Genomic DNA, 21,891 nt, shown 5'->3' on the forward strand with positions numbered 1-21,891 from the left:
CCCCCCCCCCCCCGATTTGTTGAGACTTCTCTGTCTACCTTTGGTGCTATCCTTGAACTCACTCTGTAGACAAGCCTGGCCTCACAATCAGAGATCCAACTGCCTCTGCCTCCCGAGTGCTGGGATTAAAGGTGTGTGCCACCAACACTCGAGGCCTTATCTCTCTATGGAGTCCAGACTAAATGGCTACTGTCCATGTATCCCATGGTGGCTTTGAACTCATGATTCTCCTCCCTTTGCTTTTCAAGTACTGGGACTATAGGCATGAGCCATCAAACCTCAAACACCCATTTCTTACATTTTATATGAGGATATTTATGGTCTTTTTATGTGATTCAGTAGCTGTGAAGTAGAGGGGTCTCATTTAGAATACCCAGGATAGTATGAGGCATTCACAACTGGAAATGAGACATGTAAGGGCCAGAACTGGATGACCTGGGGGTGAGAGTTTGTGTCTGGAGGCTTCTGGGACCTTCTGATGCTCCCTTTGCTCAGCCTGTCTGCTACCCGAGCTTAAGCTCCCAGAACCAGAGTGGACACTGGGGTTCTAAAGCAGGACCTTTTGCCCATATCTACTCTGTTCTTCCCTAGACATGTTGCTGAACTGGGGCTTTTTTTTTTTCTGGCCCTATCAAGGCAGTCCAATGATATCAGATGACCTGACGATGATTTAAGTTCCCAGGAGTCAGTGACATCTCTGGCAGAGATGTTTCCTCTGGAAGTCTCCACTTTCACGGTCACAGAGGAGTTCCTGCTTAAAAAACAACAAACAAACAAACAACTCATTTCCTTGGCTCCTCATTCCTTCAGTCACCAGCCTACAGAGTCACTGCCCCCAGGGCTACGTGCCCCATGCATGCCTCTGTTCAGATCACAGAGGCGAGTGTCTTAGTTGGGGTTCTATTACTGTGAAGAGGCACAATGACCACAGCAACTCGTATAAAGGAAAACATTTGGTTGGGCCTCTCATAGTTTCAGAGGTTCAGTCCACTGTTGACATGGTACTGGGGAAGCCGAGAGTGCTCGATCTTGATCTGAAGGCAGCCAGGAGAACTTCTTCACATGGAAGAGCTTGAGATACAAATCCACATACACATACACATGTATACACACACACACACGTATATATACACACACACACATACACACACACATAGACATACACACACACATATATATACACACACACACATACATACATACCTCAAAGACCACCTCCACAGTGACACACTTCCTCTAACAAGACCCTACCTACTCCAACAATCCACACCTCCTAATAGTGCCATTCCCTGGACCATGAATCTATGAAGGCCATACATATTTAAACCACCACAGCTGGAAACAAGACTCTGCAAAATTAAATTATTTTCCTGATACGTTGGGCGTAGATAGGGGAATAGGGAGACCAGCCTGTCCAGCCAAAGTGTCTGTAAGGATCCCAGGGGAATATTTGAAGAAGCTCATTCAAGCCAGTGTTACTGGGGTCTCCACCCCGCTCCGGCCCAAAGATTTATTTATTACATGTAAGTACGCTGTCACTGTCTTCAGAAGAGGGTGTCAGATCTCATTATGGATGGTTGTGAGCTACCATGTGGTTGCTGGGAACTGAACTCAGAACCTCTGGAAGAGCAGTTGGTGCTCTTAACAGCAGAGCCATCTCTCTAGGCTCATCCTTGGGCCTTTTATTGTTTGAGGCGTGGTCTCATGTATCCCAGTCTGGCATCTATCTAATCCTCCCCGCTCTGCCTCATAAGTGTTGGGACTATAATTTAAAAGTATTTCTTGGGGGCTTTTCTTGTGCCTTTTTTGCTTCCAAATAACTGCAGGACATTTCTATGTCCATTCTAGCTCATCTTAGCTCCTGAATAAAGACAGAGAGATCTAGTATTTTTTATTAGCAAGCTGCAAGCACTAATAGCTGGGCAGGTTTTGATCTATTCTAACATGACTGCGACTACCCAGACAAATGCCCCATTCCTTGCCATTTGGTCTTTACCTGGTTCATTCTGGTCTGCGTATGTCCTCATGGCTGCTCTCCCATCGTACAGCATCATAGTGGTGTTGTTTCCTTTGGTTTTTGAAATGGTCTTATGTTGCCCAGGCTACCTTCAAACTTGCAATGCAGTGGAGGCTTGTTGTTTTTTTCTTTGGAGAGACATCGTGGTAGAGACTCTCTCTCTCTCTCTCTCTCTCTCTCTCTCTCTCTCTCTCTCTGTTTGTTTTTTTCGAGACAGGGTTTCTCTGTATAGCCCTGGCTGTCCTAGAACTCACTCTGGAGGCAGAGGCTGGCCTCGAACTTAGAAATCGGCCTGCCTCTGCCTCCCAAGTGCTGGGATTAAAGGCGTGTGCCACCACCACCCGGCCTGAGACAACTCTTATAAAGGAAAGCATTTTGTTGAGGGCTTGTTTCCAGTTTCAGGGGGTTAGTCAATTATCATCATGGTGGCACGTGTAGCTGGGAGCATGGTGGTGTGTGTGGCACCAGAGTAGTAACTGAGAGCTATATCATGACCCACAGGTCAAGAGAGAGAGACCTGAGCTTGGCACGGGCTTTTGAAACCTCAAAGCCCACCTCCAGTGATACCTGTCTCCACCAAGACAACTCCTAATCCCTCTGTGATGGTTTGTAGATGCTTGACCCAGGGAATGGCACTTTTAGAAAATGTGGCCTTGTTGGAGTGGGTGTGGCCTTGTTAGAGTAGGTATGGCTTTGTTGGAGTAGGTGTGGTCTTGTTGGGGTAGGTGTTTCATTGTGGGTATGGACTTTAAGACCCACATCCTTAGCTGCCTGGAAGCCAGTATTCTGTTAGCCTTCAGATGAAGATGTAGAACTCTCAGCTTTCCTGCATCATGTCTACCTAGATGCTTCGATGTTCCTACCTGGATGATAATGGGCTGAATCTCTGAACCTGTAAGCCAGCCCCAATTGAATGTTGTCCTTTATAAGAGCTGCCTTGGTCATGGTGTCTGTTCACAGCAGTAAAGCCCTCACCAACTAAGACACCTTCGAATCCTTTCAATTTGTGCTACTCCCTGGTGACTAAGCATTCACCTGTATGATGTGCTGACCATTCTTACTCAAGCTACTACAATGGCTTTAAACTCATATGATTCTTTTGCCTTTATGTTCTGAGTGCAAGGATTATAGGCATGTACCTCCACGCCTGGCCTGAAGCTTCAAAAAACGGTACTTATTTAATTATTTGTGTATGTATATTTGGACATCAGAGGAAAACTTAAGAGAGTCAGTTTGTTTTGTTTTGTTTTGTTTTGTTTTGTGAGACAGGGTTTCTCTGTGTAACAGATCTCTGGCTGTCCTGGAACTTGCTTTGTAGACCAGGCTGAGCTCTGACTCACAGAGATCTGCCTTCCTCTAACTCCTGAGTGCTGTGATTAAAGGCCTAAACCACCATGCCATGGTAGGGAGTCAGTTCTTTTCTTCTCCTGTGTGGGTCCCAGGGATTGAATTTGGGTCAGTAGGTGTGGCGAAAAGAACCTTTTCCTTCTGAGCTTTCTCAGCACCTCCGCCTTTCATTTCCTCCCTGAGCCTTGTGCAGCTGCAGTAGCTCAGAGGCTTCTTCTAGTACTCCATCTTGTCTCAGGCATTGAATGAGGCCAGGTCTCAAAGCTCACCACCACTCATCAGGTCATGGCCTTAAGGAAGTACTTTCACATCTATAAGCATCATTTTCCTGATCTAGAATAATGTCTTTCCTATTATATTATGCTAATACTGACCCTTGATGGCTCTGGGGTTTAGCTTCACTGAAGAAATTTGAGCCATCACAAACTGAGGGGGCAGGGGTTTTGTTTCTTTCCTTTTCTCTCTTAAAAGATATTTATTTTAATTCTATGCATATGGGTGTTTTGTGTACCTCTATACCTCTATATCATGTGCATGCCAGGTACCCCAGGAGGCCAGACGTGGGTAATGGATCCTCTAGAAATGGAGTTACAGATGATTGTGAGCTGCCCAGTGGCTGGTGGGAACTGGATCGGGTTTTCTGGAAAAGCATCCAGTACTATTCATCACAGAGCCAAATCTCTAGTTGCCCCCCTTTTAATTGTTGTTTGTGTCTGTGTGATGGGTTGGGGTCACGGGTGGACTCACATGAGATCAGAAGCACACAACTTTGTAGAGATGGTTCTCTCTTCTAAGTGTGTTCTGGGGAGTGAACGAAGGCTGTTAAACTTGTGCAAATGGTTTGCCCACTTGAACCATCTTGCTGGGGTTTTTTATTTTTGTTTTTGTTTTTGTTTCTACTTTGAGGCAAAGTCTCGGCTCTCTTGCATCTCCTTAGCTGGCCTCGGATTCACTACTGAACAGCCCCTGCCTCCTCATTGTCCTGCTTCCTCCTGGGGTTGCAGGCTTCTGCAACCCTGACTGCTGTCTTTTTAACACAGATCCTGGGACTTTGCCTGCAGCTGCTACAGCAGCCAGAGAATCCTAAAATGTCTGACTGGAGCCTTCAACAAGGGGCTGGGGGTAGGGCTGTCAGACCCGGGGAGAGAGGGGTCACATCAGAGCTTACTCTGGCTTGCTGGATTTAAAGAGATGGTTTAAGAGATGCCCTGAGCATGGATTCAAACTCCTTTCCCTCTGGCAAGTGTGATCTCTTCTCCCTGCTGTGTGCTAGGGACAGCGTGGAGCCTTAGGCTGCTGGGACTAACAGGATGGGACTCTGTGTGGTTCATTTTGTCCTTAATACACAGATGAAGGCAACTGCCCAGGGGGCTGGTTGGTGGTTGTTCAGAGACCAGAAACCTCTTCTCCTGACATGTTTACCCTGTATATCAGAGCAGAAAGGATTGTTCATGGTTCACTGAACCAATCAGAAACGTTGCCTGTATAGTTCACACCTGAGAGATCAGGGACAAGTTTCTGCCAGATTCCCATGGGCACTGCAAGTTCCCTAAGAGGATTATGTGGGGGAAGCCATTATTCTCAGACCTTGGGGTCTTCCCTAGGCCAATCTCTCCCCAGTTTTGTCCAAAAGTAACTAACTACACAGAGCTGGACAAGGCTTTCAAAATGGAGTGTGTTAGCCCTTACCATCGGACCCAGGGGAAATTAACTTATTCCTTGTTTATTCTCAGGCTAATTAATGAAGGTGCAGTCCTCTGAGGCTGAGAGTTAGGCAAAATGATGCTATCCGTGGACAGGAGGAGAGAGCCTTTTCTTTTGTCTATCCTTTTGTTGACGGGCATCTCTTTTACTGCTGGCTCTGTCTCCTCTGAGACCATGGATGGGGCCTGTGCACACACAGGCCCCATCCATGGTCTCAGAGGAGTGTGAGGGAGAGAGGGAGAGAGAGAGAGAGAGAGAGAGAGAGAGAGAGAGAACGAGAACACATGTGATGTATGTTGTATGTTCAGGTTCTACTGTCTAGCTGCATATTCTTTCTCCTCTCTGAATTTCAGAGTCATGCTGTGACAGCCTGCCAGGTGAGGAAGAGCCTGCCAGGGGATTACTACTGGCAGAAGCCAAGGGCAGGACATGTCAATCCAGAAACAGAAGTAGGCAGGACAGCTGCCCTGCCGAAGGAGTCTGGAGTCCTAATGAGGAGCTCCACACAAGCTCTGCTGACCCACATGGCTTAGAGTCTGGCACCTTGCTGAGCAGCAGCTGTTCTCAGCTCCAGCGGACCCCACAGCACAGGGTTGGTGCTTTGTGATCCACTGTGCCACTGCAGCTGGAGCTGCTGCGATCTTCAGGAGAAAGGACCAGTGCCTCTGATGGGAAGCAGCAGGCAGGACGCTCATGAAGATCACTGGTTTTAGCTGGACCAGGCCGGCCTGCAAGTGTGAAGAGGACTCGTGCATGGAACGCAGCCCCCCTGAAGCCCATGTGCTCTCTGCCGTAATCAGGGTTCCAGGGATTCCCCACTGCAGGGGAGGAGGGGCTGCCTTAGCGCCTGCTCATGAGCCACAAGGATCCAGACTGCTCCAGACTGGACTTTTTCAAGCCACCAAAGAGGGGGGTCCCTGGAGCTGGCAGCCAGCACTCACAAGGGACTAGAGGGCTGGGATGGACTGACCTCTGCCTTGACGGGGTGGCAGAAGACGCAGAGCCTTTGTGGCCCAGCTAGTGACTGAGAGACCTGAGGACGTTCTGAGCAGAGGCTTCAGTGGCTCAGGGATGGGGGAAGGGAGGGAGACTATGCCTGCTTTCTCCTTTTGTTGAGGGAAGGTGTGGTAAGAGTCCCCGGTCACACTTTGTGCCCCTATGTCCTTTCTACGTGCTGCCAAAACAATCAGGCTGCCCTGTGTTTGGCCCCACAGTGGGCCAAGAAAGGATTGGCCACGGTGACAGCTGCTCCGTGGCCAGCATGATGAAGTGCTCCCTTCGAGTGTGGTTCTTCTCTATGGCCTTCCTGTTGGTGTTCATTATGTCTCTGCTCTTCACCTACTCACACCACAGCATGGCTACCTTGCCCTACCTGGACTCAGGGGCTCTGGGTGGCACACACCGGGTGAAGCTGGTACCAGGCTATACCGGACTACAACGCCTTGGCAAGGAGGGACTTTCGGGGAAAAGTTGTGCCTGCAGTCGCTGCATGAGTGACGCTGGCACCTCTGAATGGTTTGACAGCCACTTTGATGGTAACATCTCACCGGTCTGGACAAAAGATAACATGAACCTCCCCCCAGATGTCCAGCGATGGTGGATGGTAAGAACTGTGGGATCCCCCTCATGATTTCCTTTTGTCGCCTGCTTTCCAGGATTGGTCCTCTTTATTCAGTCCCCTTTTGGTCTTAGGCTGTTCTTATGGCCCCCTGACAAAGCAGGATGCCCATCTGATCTGAGCCATATCCCTGGATCACAAAGTGCTGACAGGCAGGCAGGATGAGCTTTGACCTAGAAGGAGAGAGAACAACTATTTGTGGTGCTTGTAAGAGTCCAATGTAGACACCCTGCCCCCAAAATGCTCTGGGCTCAGGTAGGCAGCACAAATGGCCAGCGCAGTCTGAGTGAGGACCTGGAGGCCATGCCACAGGTAGATAGAGGCCTGCCTATTAGGTGGCAGGAAGCCACCCCACAGCTGCAGCACGTGCTGTCCCGCCAGCCAGAGCCTCAGGCTTCTCCCTCCAGCATCTTAGTTTTCCAAAACTTTTTTTCTTTTTTTTGTTTTTTATGATGTTAAAGATTTATTTATTTTATGTATGTGAGTACACTGTAGCTGTACAGATGGTTGTGAGCCTTCATGTGGTTGTTGGGAATTGAATTTAGGACCTCTGCTCACCCGGGTCAATCCCGCTCCCTCTGGTCCAAAGATTTATTTATTATTATATGTAAGTACACTGTTGCTATCTTCAGACACACCAGAAGAGGGCATTATATCTCATTATGGATGGTTGTGAGCCACCATGTGGTTGCTGGGATTTGAACTCAGGACCTTTGGAAGAGCAGTCAGTGCTCTTATCTGCTAAGCCATCTTGCTAGCCCCAATTTGGGGTATGTATGTGTGTGTGTGTTTGTATGTATATATGTATGTATGTATGTATGTATGTATGTGTATGTATGTATGTATGTATATGCATGTGTATGTGTATGTATATATATGTATGTATATGTGTGTTGGTATATATATATATATATACCTGCATGTATGATCTAGTAGGGGTCGTGTGGATGCCATAATGCACATGTAGAGATTATAAGACAGCTTTGTGGGGCTGGGACTTTCTTCCTTTCCATGGGATCCAGGGATTATTGAATTCAGGTTGCCAGGCTTGTGCAGCGAGTACCATGACTTCCCAATCTTCTTGCCTGTCAGCCTCCAGCCTCTTACCAGACTCCGGGAGCCTGGATCTGTATACACAGGTGTATATATGTTTCTATTTCAGTATGTGAACGGGTGTTCTTTGTGCATGTATTTCTGTGCCCTCAGAGGACAGAAGAGGACTTTGGATTCCCTGGAACTAGAGTTACAGACAATTGTGAGCCACCATATGGGTGTTGGAAATTGAGCCCCAGGGCCTCTGGAGAGCAGCTAGTGCTCTTACCGGGTGAACCATCTCTCCAGCTCCTGTTTGTGCTGTGCAGGTTTTGTGTGTGTGTGCATACATGCAGAATTATGTTTGTGGAAGCCAGATGTTGTGAAGTATTGACTTAAGCACTGTCTACCTTATTTTTGTTGTTGTCGTGGGTCTTTTTGTTTGGTTCGTTTTGTTCTGTTTTTAGGAGACATAGTCTCACTATATCACTCTGACTGTCCTGGAATTCACTCTGTAGACCAGGCTACTCTTGAACTCATTGAGATGCACTTGCCACTGCCTTCTGAGAGCTGGGATTAAGTACATGTACCACCACACTGGCCATTCCGCCTTAATTTTTGAGATAGGGTCTCAAGAATCTGAAGCTTGGTGATTTTGCATTTGGCTAAGCTGGCCGGCTTGTGAGATTCCAAACATCTGTCTGCAGACCACTGGCACCAGGTTACAGAAACGAGCTCCCCATCTGGCTTATATATGGGTGTTGGGGATCTAAACTCAGGGCCTCACTGCTTGTATGATCACTACTTATTGCTAAGCTATCCCCAGAAATAATATAATTTTTTTTTTGGATATTTTATTTATTTACATTTCAAATGTTATCCCCTTTCCCGGTTTCCCCTCTAGAAAACCCCTAATCCTATCTTCCCTCCCCCTGCTTCTGTGAGGGTGCTCACCTACAGAAATAATAGATTTTAAGGCTGAATGTCCTAATTGGTAAATGTTGGCTCAGAGTAATTATAAACACTTTAAGAGTTCTTTACAGTTGCTGGAAAAGATTGGTCTGGCTTGGGAGAGGGCAGTGTAAGACCCAGGTGCAAAGGGAAGTAGAACACTGGGGCCTCAGAGGGGCCTAGATCAGGTCTACCCCTAGTTTCCTAGGTCCCAAGACATTTTTAAATATTTTATTAGATATTTTCTTTATTTACATTTCAGATGGTATCTCCTTTCCTAGTTTCCCCTCGGGGGGAAGGGACCTGTTCCCTCCCCACCCCGACCTTTTTGCCTTTCATGTCCTCCACCCTGCCCCCATCACTGCTGGTTCTGCACTTCCCAGGTTCTGCAGGGCCATCTGGTTGCCTCCTGGGCCAAGAACGGAGCCTGTAGGCTGCGTGTTTCTCCCTGGCATGGAGAGGCAGTTCCTGCTTCCTGTTCCTCCTGCCTGTCTGTATAGGAGCAAGATGCCTCTCCTGCCATTCTTCATGGATTTGAAGATGTACACATTTATCGAGACAGCTGTCCAGAACCTATTTATTGGCCTAGATTGTAAGAGTCCTCCAAGACCAGTGTCTGTGGAGCACAGGTCCAGAGGAGCCCGTAGGACCTTCTAGTAGAGTCTTGCCCAACGTTACTTTTGGTTTTTTTTTTGTTTTTGTTTTTACTTTTTCGAGCCCTGGCTGTCCTGGAACTCACTCTGTAGATCAGGCTGGCCTTGAACTCAGAAATCCGCCTGCCTCTGCCTCCCAAGTGCTGGGATTAAAGGCATGCGCCACCACGCCAGGTCCGACGTTACTTTTGACTACGACTTTGTTTTATGGAGAAAATCAAGGTTCAGAATGCACCCAGTGTGTGCCTAGTATTTTAACTATAACTTATAGGCTCAGCAGTGGCCCTATTCCCCAGGGACAAGACGGCCCTGTTCATAGGACTGGAACTCAGAGTCTGTTTAGGTAGGTTCTTTTTTTTTTACCCCGAGACATGGTTTCTCTGTGTAGCTCTGGTTGTCCTGGAACTCACCCCATAGACCAGGCTCTGCCTCCTGGGTGCTGAGATCAAAGGCGTGCATCACCACTGCCCCTCTAGGTACTCTGTTCCTTAACCCACACATCTTGCTGTTCCCCACAGCCAACCTCCTTTGCCACAGAGTTGAGAATTCTTGTTTCAGAGGCAGACTTCTGCTCCAGAAAGATCTCTGGTTCCCTGCACAGCTCCTGCTTGTCTACAGACCCAGGGGGCTGTGCCTCAGTCTACAGCAGTGTTGTTATTGCTGAGTGTCAAGGCCAGGGCTTGGGATGTGCTAGGCAAGTACTCCGTCCCAGAGTGTCTTCTCTCTGCTCTTGGTCCACGGCTTTGCTTTTCTTGTTTTTGTTTGTTTGCTTGTTTGTTTTTGAGACAGGGTTGCTCTGTGTAGCCCTGTTACTCACTCTAGACCATGCTGGCCTTGAACTCAGAGATTGCCTGCCTCTGTCTCCCAAGCACAGGGATCACTGCCCAGTGTTGTTGTTGTTTTTTTTTTTTTAGCTGTACAGATGGTTTCGAGCCATCATGCAGTTGCTGGGAATTGAATTTAGGACTTTTGCTTGCTCCGACCCAGCTCACTCCAGCCCAAAGATTTATTTATTATTATAAATAAGTACACTGTAGCTGTCTTCAGACACACCAGAAGAGGGCGTCAGATCTCATTACAGATGGTTGTGAGCCACCATGTGGTTGCTGGAAGTTGAACTCAGGACCTCTGGAAGAGCACTCTTAACCACTGAGCTGTCTCTCCAGCCCCTTTCCTCAGAATCTTGAGTGTTGGTATTGTAGGTATATACCATTACGTTTGGCTTGTTTTTGTTTCTGTTTTGAGACAGGGTCTTCTATAACCCTGACTGGCCTGCTAATCACCGTATACACCAGACTAGCTTTGAACTCACAGAGATCTGCCGTTTGTGCCTCCTGGGTGTGGAGGCATGTGAGGCTATACCTGATGTTGCTCTGTTTCTTTGAGACAGGATTTCATTATGTATTCCCGGTGACCTCAAACTTAGGATCCTCTGGCCTCAGCCTCCTGGGAGCTCACGGCATTTTTTACTTTGTTTTGTTTTGTTTTTCTGTGTCATCCTGGCTGTCCTGGAGATCACTCTGGAGAGCAGGCAGGCCTGCTTCTTTTTGTCTGTGACATTTTAAAGTGTTAATTTCAAAGTGTCAGTTGATGGCCCTGTATTATGAAACAAGTCTAGCCCACTGTTTTAAAAAATATTTATACTACCAATATTTAACATTCAGAGGATTTCATGTGAGATCTATATTTTTAGTTTTTCCTGGAAATTTTCCTATGTGGCAACAGTGGCTAGTTTTTCTTTTAAATATTTTAAAAACGTATTCTTTCTCCCTCCCTCCCTCTCTCTCTCTCTCTCTCTTTCTCTCTCTCTTTCTCTCTCTGTACATGTGTGTGTGTCTGTCTGTGTGTAGCATGTGCATGACCCGTCATGTGTGGAGGTCAGAGCCCATTCTTTCCTTTAGTTGTATGGGTCCTACGACTTGGATATTGGTCATCAGGCATGGCAGCAAGTGCCTTCACCTGAGACATCTCAGAAATCCATTTTTTGGTAGGCATGTGATCTTTTGTTTGCTCCTCTGTTCCTGCGTGTCACTGAGCTAACCCCATTGAGCATGTGCACCGTGGCAGGGTATGATGGTATGCTGTAATCCCAGCACTCAGGAGGCTGAGGCACGAGGAACACTGTGTTCAGAATCAGCCAGTGTTACATAGCAATCTCAAAGCCAGCCTGGGCTACCTGCTGAAGCCCTGTCTCTAACAAAACACAGTACTTAGGAGGCAGAATCAGAAGCATTAGGGGTTCAAGGCTAACCTCATCGACTTGGAGTCTTTGTTGATCATTAGCAGTTTGGATTCCAGCTCTTGAGGGGTAGAGGGAACTAGTTTTCCTCCAGCCACCTAGCTTTGAAAGACTCCCTGCACTTCCCAGAGATTCAGAGTGGCTATAGACAAACCCCACAGGTGGACCCCAGAGACAGATTGGAAAACTTCCTGAAGTGCATTATTCTGCTTTATGGCCCAGGACCATAAACCTCTCCAAAATGCTTCAAATAGCACTTGGACATCCCCACCCCCACCCCAAGCCTCTCTGGAGCATTGGAGGGGCAGCTCGGGACTGGCAGGGTACTGGGTGCTGGTCTCTCAATAGTGAGACTGGCTGAGAGTCAAGACTTTGCTACTATGAAGAGAGAAGCCCCTTGTAAGGAGGTCTCTGTGGCTCTGGCTGGAGGGCAGGTTTGAGGGGTGATGTTTCTCCATCCTCACAGCCATCTCCCCTGCCAGATGCTGCAACCCCAATTCAAGTCACACAACACCAACGAAGTGCTGGAGAAGCTATTTCAGATCGTGCCTGGTGAGAACCCCTACCGCTTCCGGGACCCCCAACAGTGCCGGCGCTGTGCTGTGGTTGGGAACTCAGGCAACCTTCGGGGCTCTGGCTATGGGCAAGAAGTGGACGGCCACAACTTTATCATGAGGTGAGCTCTTATGGAACCGATGGGGACAGGGAAGACAATGCATAAAGCATCCTTGTTTCTTTGGGTTTTGTTTGTTGGTTTGTTTTGGTTTGTTTTTTAACATTATTTAGTTTTCAAGATATCAGAGGATAGCTTGTAGGAGTCCCTCCACCTTATGGGTCCTACGGACCGAACTTAGATTTTCAGGTTTGGTGGCAAGCTCTTTTATCCACTGAGCCATCTTGCCAGTCTTCTTTGAACTTTCCTGCTAGGGTACAAGTACCAGTTGCCCAGTGCACTAAGGATGCCAGCACTCAGATGCTTCAGTTAATAGGTTTGCTCTCTCTTCCCGTGTTTTCGAGGTTGGGTGTGGTGTAAGTGTTCACAACACACAGTTTGAGAGCTGGAGGGGTGTCTCAGTGGCTAAGAGCAAGGACCGCAATCTGGTTCCCATCACCCACACAGCAGCTAAGTCATCTGAGTCTGCTACCAGGGGAACTGATACTCCCTCTGACATAGTTATTACATATCCATACATGCAGGCAAAGCACTTATACATCTAAAATAATTTTTTACCCTCTGTGTAGCCTTAGCTGTTCTAGAACGCACTCTGTAGATTAGCCTGGCTTCAAACTCAGAGATTTGCCTGCCTCTGCCTCCCAAATTAAGGCATGTGCTGCCACCACTGCCCAACAAAAAAGAAATCTCTTTTAAAAGTTGCCTAAGCTGGGCAGTGGTGGCGCACGCATTTAGTCCCAGCACTTGGGAGGGAGAGGCAGGCGGATTTTTGAGTTCAAGGCCAGCCTGGTCTACAGAGTGAGTTCCAGGACAGCCAGGACTATACAGAAAAACCCTGACTCGAGAAACCATAAAAAAAAAAAAAAAAAGTGGCCTGGATGCACGAAACCCTGGGGTCAGTCCTGAACTCTGCACACACCAGGGTCAGTGGCGCACTCCTACCTCTTTGTTTGATGTTAGAAGAACCTTAATAAAGTCACAGGGGGTGGAGAGGTAACTCAGTGAATAAAAATGTAAGTTGCTCTCACAGAGGACCCAAGTTCACTTCCTGTTATATGATTCACAACTGCCAGTAATTCCAGCGCCAGGGGATCTGATACCTCAGGCTTCCATGGGTATCTGCACTTACATGCACACAACTAACTATATGTGTGTGAATGTGTGTGTTTGTATATGTACACATATATAATATATGCATACACATATAATATATAAACAGTATATGAATATGTATATATGATTTAATATATACATAATTTAAAATGATAATAATTAAAAAAACAAAACAATGTTACTGGCAGAAAGTATTCCTGGTTTGTTTGTTTTTTCCAAGGCAGGGTTTCTCTGTGTAGCCCTGGCTGTCCTGGAACTCAATCTATAGACCACGCTGGCCTTGAACCCAAGAAATTCACGACCACCTGGAGGCAGAAGGTGTTCTTGTTGCAGTCTATTCTACTGCCCTTGGGTACACTAAATCAACTTATCCTCTTTCCAAAAGGGCAAGGTGGGTGTGGTAGCACACATTCATGAATCTTAGCTGCTGCAAGCCAGGGCTGAAATATCTCAAGTCGAAGGCCAACCTGGGGTGTCATAGTAAGCTTCTGGCTTAAAAAACATCTCACAGCAGAGCGTGGTGGTGCATGCTTGTAATCCCAGCACTTGGGAGGCAAAGGCAAGTGGATCTCTCTAAGTCTGAGGCGAGCCAGGTCTACAAAAGCTTATCCAAGGGACCCTGGGCTCTGTTATACAGAGAAACCCTTATCTCAAAAAACAAAACAAAACAAAAGTCTCAAAGCTGGGCACAGTAGCCCACACCTTAAATCCTAATACTTAAGAATGCAGAAATTGGTGAATCTCTGAGTCTGAAACCAGCCATGGCTGCGTAGTGATACCCTGTCTCAAAAAAAGAAAAAAAGAAAAAAACAAAAACAACCCAGAAAACCATGGTGAGACATGGTAGAGCTGGCAGAGACTCTACCTAGGATGTGTGGGTTTAACCCCAAGCATAGCAGCACATGCCTGTGTAGAGGTAAGAGGGGAACAAGTTCTAATTCATCTTCAGCTTCTTAGTAAGTTCAAAGCCAACCTGGGATACATGAGGCCCTCCTTGTGTCAAAAATAAGTAAAGCGGGTTAGGGAGAACCAGAGTTCAGGGATAAATGCACCCATGTAAAAGCTGGGTATTGTAGCATGCACCTGTATTCCAGTGCTGATGGTATGGAGATTGGAGGCTGGCTGGTCAGCGAGTCTAGCCAAAATCGTAAGTCTTGGTTTGGGGAGAAAACCTGTCTCAAATAATGAGATGGGGGTTGGGGAAGTGGCCCAGTAGATAAATGCACTTGTTGAGCAACCCTGACAACCTGAGTGTGAAGTCTCAGAGCCCATACAAAAGCCAGGGGCTTTAGCACAAGCTTCTCTGATCCCAGTGCTCCCCCACAGACAGCTGAGAAGCAGAGACAGTCTCCAGAAGTTTGAGCGCCCGTTACCCTAGCCAACACAGTGGTAAGGAGACTCTGTCTCAGGTCAGAAGGTGAGGGCTGACACCCAGACTCTATTTTTTGATCTCCACACATGTCCCGTGGCATATGGGCACCAATACACAAACAAGCACACACAAAGAAATAAAGGGGAATCACGAGAAGAAGATTACCATTGTCAACGCACACGAGCACACACACACACACACACACATGAATGAATGAGTAAATAAAATACTGAAAATGCCAGGTTTTTGCTAGGATGGGCATTGCAAAAAGACCAGATTTCCCAGGAGGCAGGAGGCCTTTGTCGTAGAAACCGTTGCTGTCTCCATAGCAACACCAACACAGCAATTTATCTCTTGAGGCTTTCTGTATTTTTTTGCAAGATCTTCCTCAAGATGAGAAACAGTGATGGATGTGGAAATAGAATACTGACTTCCACCCAGAACTCTAGAGCCACCTGGATTATTGTCATCTTCCAGTTCCTGGTACTTTAAAGGGAAGGAAGCTCGTGTAAGAACTGTGTCTACAGAGAGAAGGTGGCCAAGATTAGGGGTCGAGGCTTCCATTGCTTCCCTTCAGCTCTGGGGCCCTTGGAAAGCCCAAGGAAACTCAGATGCCTGCTTCTCTGGCCAACTCTATCATTAGTTTCCTTGGTGATGATTGGGAAACATCAGGGGTCAAAGCCTGCAGCCCAAAAGCTGAGATTTCTTCTGACATGTGTGTGTCCTAGCTGCAGACACAACCACAGATTCTCCTTCACGTGAGGCAGGATCAAGATACAGTGTTTGGAGTGGTCCCTAGAATTGCTCTGTAGAAAGGGTGACCCCTATGGTAGTCGGCTGTTTGTGGTCTATGAAGAGCCAGATGGTAGTATTGCTGGCTGCTTGCAGATCTCGCTTAACCTGGAAGGAGGAAGCCTTTCATCCCAGAATCAGGGAGAACAGTGAAATACAGCTCTGTCCTCTCACCTCGAGCTGTCTACTCCTGTAAATTCTCTGATCTCTCAGCTGATGACCCAACTGGAGTTGAGCATTTCTTGCCTCCTTTAGGCAGCAGATACATCCAGCTCTTGGCATTGTCAGGAGACGGATGCATAAGGAAAGGGATGGGGGAGCCAGACACTGCCCGAGTAAAGAGAGATCCAGCCTGCCCAGCCTTTCTTTAGGGGTTGAGGAATGCTGAGGAGCAGATAGGTTTCTGGAATGCGTGGCTCCATATCCCAGAGATCCATGTCATCTTCTGGCCCCTTTCCAGGACTTGGCTTATCTAGAATGAGTCAGAGTCTCCAAAAGAATGCCACGTTCCTCCCTGTTCCTGTGGAGACTGTGAGACATCATCTTGAACTTTATATTTTGGACAGTCATTCCCAGCCCTCTGCTGTCTGGGGCCTGAAACAAGTAGTAGAGGAGTGAAGGGAGCCGACAGTCTTGCCGCCAGGACCAAGGGGACACTTCTTGACTCTTAGTAGATTGACCTATCAGTGGAGAAGGCTGGCAGTGGGCCTGTAGAAGCCAGCCTGGGGCAACTGTATACTTTCCCTTCCCCCATTACATAAAACAATGGGTTTCATTCCAGTATTTTCATATAGTTTTGATCATAGTCACCCACCATTGACTTCTCTTGTTCCTCTTCCCTCCCAGTTGTCTGCTTCCTCTTCCCAAATAGTCTTTTCCTTTTTTTTTTTTTTTTTTTTTTTTTTTTTTTTGGTTTTTCGAGACAGGGTTTCTCTGTGTAGCCCTGGCTGTCCTGGAACCCACTCTGTAGACCAGGTTGGCCTCGAACTCAGAAATCTACCTGCCTCTGCCTCCCAAGTGCTGGGACTAAAGGCATGCGCCACCACTGCCTGGCTAATAGTCTTCTTTCAAACCTTTTTTTCCCCTAAAATTGGATAGTCACAGCTCTTTGATCTTCAGGACTTGGTCTATCTGTCTCTGGTATGGGGCTGTGAGTTCTGGGACTTCCAGGGCTACACAAAGAAACCCTGTCTTGAAAACAAACAAACAAAACCAAAAATAACAACAACAATAACAACAAAAGCTAGGGTTTGCTGCATAGGTCCTCAGAAGCACAAATCTGGATTCTAGCATTGGCCCAGCCCAGTAACACCAGCCAGTTCTTTCCTGTCCTTCGTGCCCTTTCCATCCATCCACAGGCGACTGAGATGTTTCCCTATCCTCTCAGCAGAGGTGCTCTGTGGCGCAGGAAGTCTACACCCATACCAGAGAATGGTGCCAGCCACTCTGACAGGGGATGTTTGTACAGTTTCATGGAGCTGGCCTGAAAGTTAGGGGGGCTCATGGAGACTGTTCCTCCTTCCTGGGTCCCTGTGCTACAGTCAAGGAGCAGGGTTTCTTGTCACCCTACTGTGGTAGAAATGATGCTGCAAGGTACTCCATCCTCAGGGGACAGAAATGCTCTCATAAACAGCAGGAAACAAGACCAACAGGCTCGTTGTAATGTAAGATGTTTCCCCAAATGGGAGGCATGCCTTGATGCAGGGGTACATCTCTATAATCCCAGCACTTGGGAGATAGAAGCAGGAGGTCAGGAGTTCAAAGCCAACGTTTGGTACACAGCAAATGTAAGGCCAGTCTGGGCTGTATGAGATCCTGTCTCTAAAAGGACATAAGGGGCCGGGCGGTGGTGGCGCACACTTTTAATCCCAGCACTTGGGAGGTGAGGCAGGTGGATTTCTGAATTCCAGGCCAGCCTGGTCTACAGAGTGAGTTCTAGGACAGCCAAGGCTACACAGAGAAACCATGTCTCGAAAAAAACAAAAAAACAAAAACAAAAACCACCAACAACAAAAAAAGGACACAAGGGGTACTTTCCACCCTTAGGATGTTTCACTGAATAGAGCTGGGTTTGTTACCAACATGTAAAACTTACTCCATTCTGGTACCTAGATGGTATTCAGTGGATGAATGTACAAACTGTACCCACTAGTTCTTTGATTAATAGAATAGTCATTATCTTTACTTAAGCAACCATTGCTGAGTCAAAGTGTCCATCATTTTCTTTTCTTTTCTTTTTTTCTTTCTTCTTTTTTTTTTTTTTTTTTTTTCTTTTTTTTTTTTTTTTTTTTTTTTTTTTTTTTTTTTTTTAGACAGTGTTACACTGTAGCTCAGGATGGCCTCAAATGTGTGGCATCCTCCTGCCTCCACTTCTTGAATGTTAGAACTATGGATATTAGCCATCATGTCCAGCTTCCTTTTTTTATTTTTGGTGAGTGCCAAATTATCCTCTAAGACCCACACACCAAGAGTTCCTTCTCATACCTCTCTCTCTCTCTCTCTCTCTAGGATGAATCAGGCACCGACTGTGGGCTTTGAGAAGGATGTTGGCAGCCGAACAACTCACCATTTCATGTACCCGGAGAGTGCCAAGAACCTGCCTGCCAATGTCAGCTTCGTGCTGGTACCCTTCAAGGCCCTGGACCTAATGTGGATTGCCAGTGCCCTCTCCACAGGACAGATCCGATTGTGAGCCTCTTTGCTGGCCGAGTAGCACATGGTGCCAGGGGTTCCATGGGAGGGCTTGTCTCTGAGTTCAAAATATTCTCTAATTGAATTAGTGAGAAGTAGGGGCTCAAAATGGTGGCTTAGCTGAGGGTATAGCTCATCTGAGTCTCATCCTATGTGGTGCAGCTCGGTGTAATAGTGGCAAAACCCTGATTGCCCAGTTTGGACTGGTCTCTGGAGGAGGCAGCTCTGGGCTGTGGGTTTTTTTCCTCTGGTAGCTGTCTTTGAGATCATAATCACAGCTGGGAACCCTGGACAATTCATTTCATTGAGGGTTTGTTCTTGTTCTTGTTTTGTTTTGTTTTGTCTTAAGATTTATGTATGTATTTTGTGTATATAAGTATTTTTTTTTTTTTTTGGTGTTTTCAAGATAGGGTTTCTCTGTGTAGCCTTGGCTGTCCTGGAACTCACTCTGTAGACCAGGCTAGCCTCGAACTCAGAAATCCACCTGCCTCTGCCTCCCAAGTGCTGGGATTAAAGGCATGCGCCACCACCGCCCAGCAAGTACTCTGTCTTAATGCAACCCAGAAGATGGTATCAGATCCCATTACAGATGGTTGTGAGCCACCATGTGGTTGCTGGGAATTGAACTCAGGATCTCTGGAAGAACAGCCAGTGCTCTTAACCACTGAGCCATCTCTCCAGTCCTGGTTGCTTTTTGTACTTGTTGTTGTTGTTGTTTTTAATTTCTGAGACAAGCTCTTGGTGAGCTGCTAAAACTGGCCTTAACTTTCTCTGCAGCTGAAGCAGACCTTGAACTTGTGACCCTCATGCCTCAGCTTCCCTTCTAGCTGGGATTGCAGGTCTATGTCACAAGGCCTGGTTTACCGAAGGTTTGTCGGGTTTTGTTGGCTTAACATTTTTTAAAAAATATGTATTTATTTATTTATGTGTATGTAGCTGAGGGTGTATATGTGCACCATATGTGTACAGCAGCCCAAGGAGGTTGGAAGAAGACATCAGATCCTCAGGAACTGGAGTTACAGGTGGCTGTGAGCTACCATGTGGGTGCTGGGAACGGAAACTGATTCCTCTGCAAGAACAGCAAATGCTTTTAACCACTGAACCATCTCCTCAGCTTTTTCTATTTAATTAACTAGTTTGTTTGTTTGTTTAGTGTGTGTATGTTTTTGAGACAGGGTCTCACGTAGTCAAGGCTGCTTTGAAGTCATTCTCCTGCTTCATCTCTACAATTCTTGGATACAGGGATATGCCACTACACCTACCTCCCAAATCTTAAAAACCAAGCAAATAAAAAATAAATATAAAATTTATTTATTTTAGATGTATGACTGTATACCCGGTGCCTGAGGAAGTCAGAAGTGGTGTGAACATGTCACTTGAGTTCAATCCCCCAGAACCCACAAATATATATATATATGTACCCACATATATATGTACCTAATATACTCAAGACCCTGGGTTTAATCCCCAGCACCACAAATAAATAATATATAGTGTCATATGACTAAAGAAAAAAAAAAAAAGAAATGGTCACCAAAGTCAATAAGTGAAAACAATCCATATATACATATTATAAATAGAAAAACAAATTATGGTGCGTTCACCACAGTGATGGAGTACAGTCTCGATGGAAGACTGAAGACGTGTCATGGATGAGCAGAAGGTCACACAGACAATGGAACACAGGTGGGGAGGAGAGAACCCATTCTTGGGAGTTGTCCTCTGACATGCCTGCTATAGCACTTGTGCATGCCAGCACACAAATCAATAAATGTAATAAAAACTTTTAAAATGTACAAACCAGTAACATTTTTGAAGAATTCAGAATGCTGTAAACATGACAATATTAGAATGTCTTCATGCTCTAAAGGTCTTTGATCTAGTAATGCCCCAATAACCCAGTTGTCTTATCCCATCCCCAGCCCTAAACAACCACATGGTCTACTCTGACTAGCCTTGTACTTTTATATGTGGTTAAATATTATAAAAACCACTGTTTTATTTTTATTTTTTTAAGATTTATTTATTATATGTAAGTACACTGTAGTTGTCTTCAGACATCCCAGAAGAGGGCATCAGATCTCATTACGGGTGGTTGTGAGCCACCATGTGGTTACTGGGATTTGAACTCAGGACCTTTGGGAGAGCAGTCAGTGCTCTTAACTGCTGAGCCATCTCTCCAGCCCCAAACCACTGTTTTAATTCTTGCTGATGTATGAAGTTCAGTAAAGTTGATGTTCCTCCAAAACCTGCACTATCACGAAAAGAAACTGTATCAATTACACATTACACCACCTCCAGCTGCTCCTCCCCACCTGTGTTCCATTGTCTGTGTGACCTTCTGCTCATCCATGACACGTCTTCAGTCTTCCATCGAGACTGTACTCCATCACTGTGGTGAACGCACCATAATTTGTTTTTCTATTTATAATATGTATATATGGATTGTTTTCACTTATTGACTTTGGTGACCATTTCTTTTTTTTTTTTTCTTTAGTCATATGACACTATATATTATTTATTTGTGGTGCTGGGGATTAAACCCAGGGTCTTGAGTATATTAGGTACATATATATACACATACAAGGTACAAATAAACCTAAATATATATTTTTTAAATAGTAAGAAGGCCAAAAGTGGTTTAGCATTGGCTTACTCTATATGCCTTGCTCAGCCTATCCTTCTTATAGAAGCTGGAACCACCAGCCCAGGAGTGGCTCCACCCACAATGGGCTGAGCCCATCAATCATTAATTAAGAAAATGCCTTACAACTAGATCTTAGGGAGGCATCTTCTCAATTGAGGTTCTCTCCTCTTCATTGCCACTAGCTTGTGTCACGTTGATATAAAAAGCAGGCAGCACACATGGTGAGTTTGAGATCAATTGATCCAAATGCTGAGTTCCCCCCGCAGACAGCTTAGGGGAGAAAGGGTGAGATTGGAAGCCCCTAGGCTTAACTAAAGTATCCCAATTTTATCCTGAAAGCCACTGAATGTTTCTGATCAAGGCCCCGCAGTGGTGAGCATGCAATGAAAATAGATCAGTCTAGAAGTTGTGAGGGTGTCACTATTTGGTCCTAAAGAGCAAATGTGTTGCCATCTGTGAGCCATCTGAAAGGTTTTTGTTTGTTTGTTTGTTTTCGGTCTTCTTGCAGCACCTATGCCCCAGTGAAGTCCTTCCTTCGAGTGGACAAAGAGAAGGTAAGTTCCCTAGCCCCTGCCTTTTGACCCTCACCACCATAGAAATTATGCTGGCTTACTCAAGCTATGCCAAGGCCATCAAAATCTGCATCTGTGGGCCAGGCAGTGTGGTATTGCACATCTTTAATCCCAGCAGTCGGGAGGCAGAGGCAGGTGGATCTCTGAGTTCGAGGCCAGCCTGGTCTACAGAGTGAGTTTCAGGCCAGCCAGGGCTACACAGAGAAACCCTGTGTTGGGGGCGGGGGTGGGGGCGGGGAGGGGGGTCTACATGTGTTTGCATGCCTGACTCCTACACTGACCATAGAAACCTAGGAACACCCAAATCTCCAGACCTCCAAGCCCTTCATGTGCCTCTTACTCTTCTTGCAGGTCCAGATTTACAACCCAGCCTTCTTCAAGTACATCCATGACAGGTGGACCGAGCACCATGGGCGCTACCCTTCCACAGGAATGCTGGTGCTCTTCTTTGCACTACATGTGTGTGATGA

The 21,891-nt window shown here is 46.4% G+C and overlaps 1 protein-coding gene across 1 annotated transcript in view; it reads left to right on the plus strand.

Annotated features, from left to right (window-relative positions):
* The window catches only part of St3gal2 (ST3 beta-galactoside alpha-2,3-sialyltransferase 2), a 56,122-nt gene that overhangs the window by 33,320 nt on the left and 911 nt on the right, over positions 1-21,891 (plus strand). The window contains exons 2-6 of the mRNA XM_031336884.1: positions 5,422-6,671; positions 12,044-12,237; positions 18,020-18,199; positions 21,358-21,403; positions 21,773-21,884. Coding sequence (XP_031192744.1) covers positions 6,330-6,671; positions 12,044-12,237; positions 18,020-18,199; positions 21,358-21,403; positions 21,773-21,884 — 874 coding nt within the window. The 5' untranslated portion in view covers positions 5,422-6,329. The remainder of the gene's footprint in view (positions 1-5,421; positions 6,672-12,043; positions 12,238-18,019; positions 18,200-21,357; positions 21,404-21,772; positions 21,885-21,891) is intronic.

The sequence above is a fragment of the Mastomys coucha genome, unplaced genomic scaffold (genome assembly GCF_008632895.1).
Source record: "Mastomys coucha isolate ucsf_1 unplaced genomic scaffold, UCSF_Mcou_1 pScaffold22, whole genome shotgun sequence".
NCBI classification, from domain to species: Eukaryota; Metazoa; Chordata; class Mammalia; order Rodentia; family Muridae; genus Mastomys; species Mastomys coucha.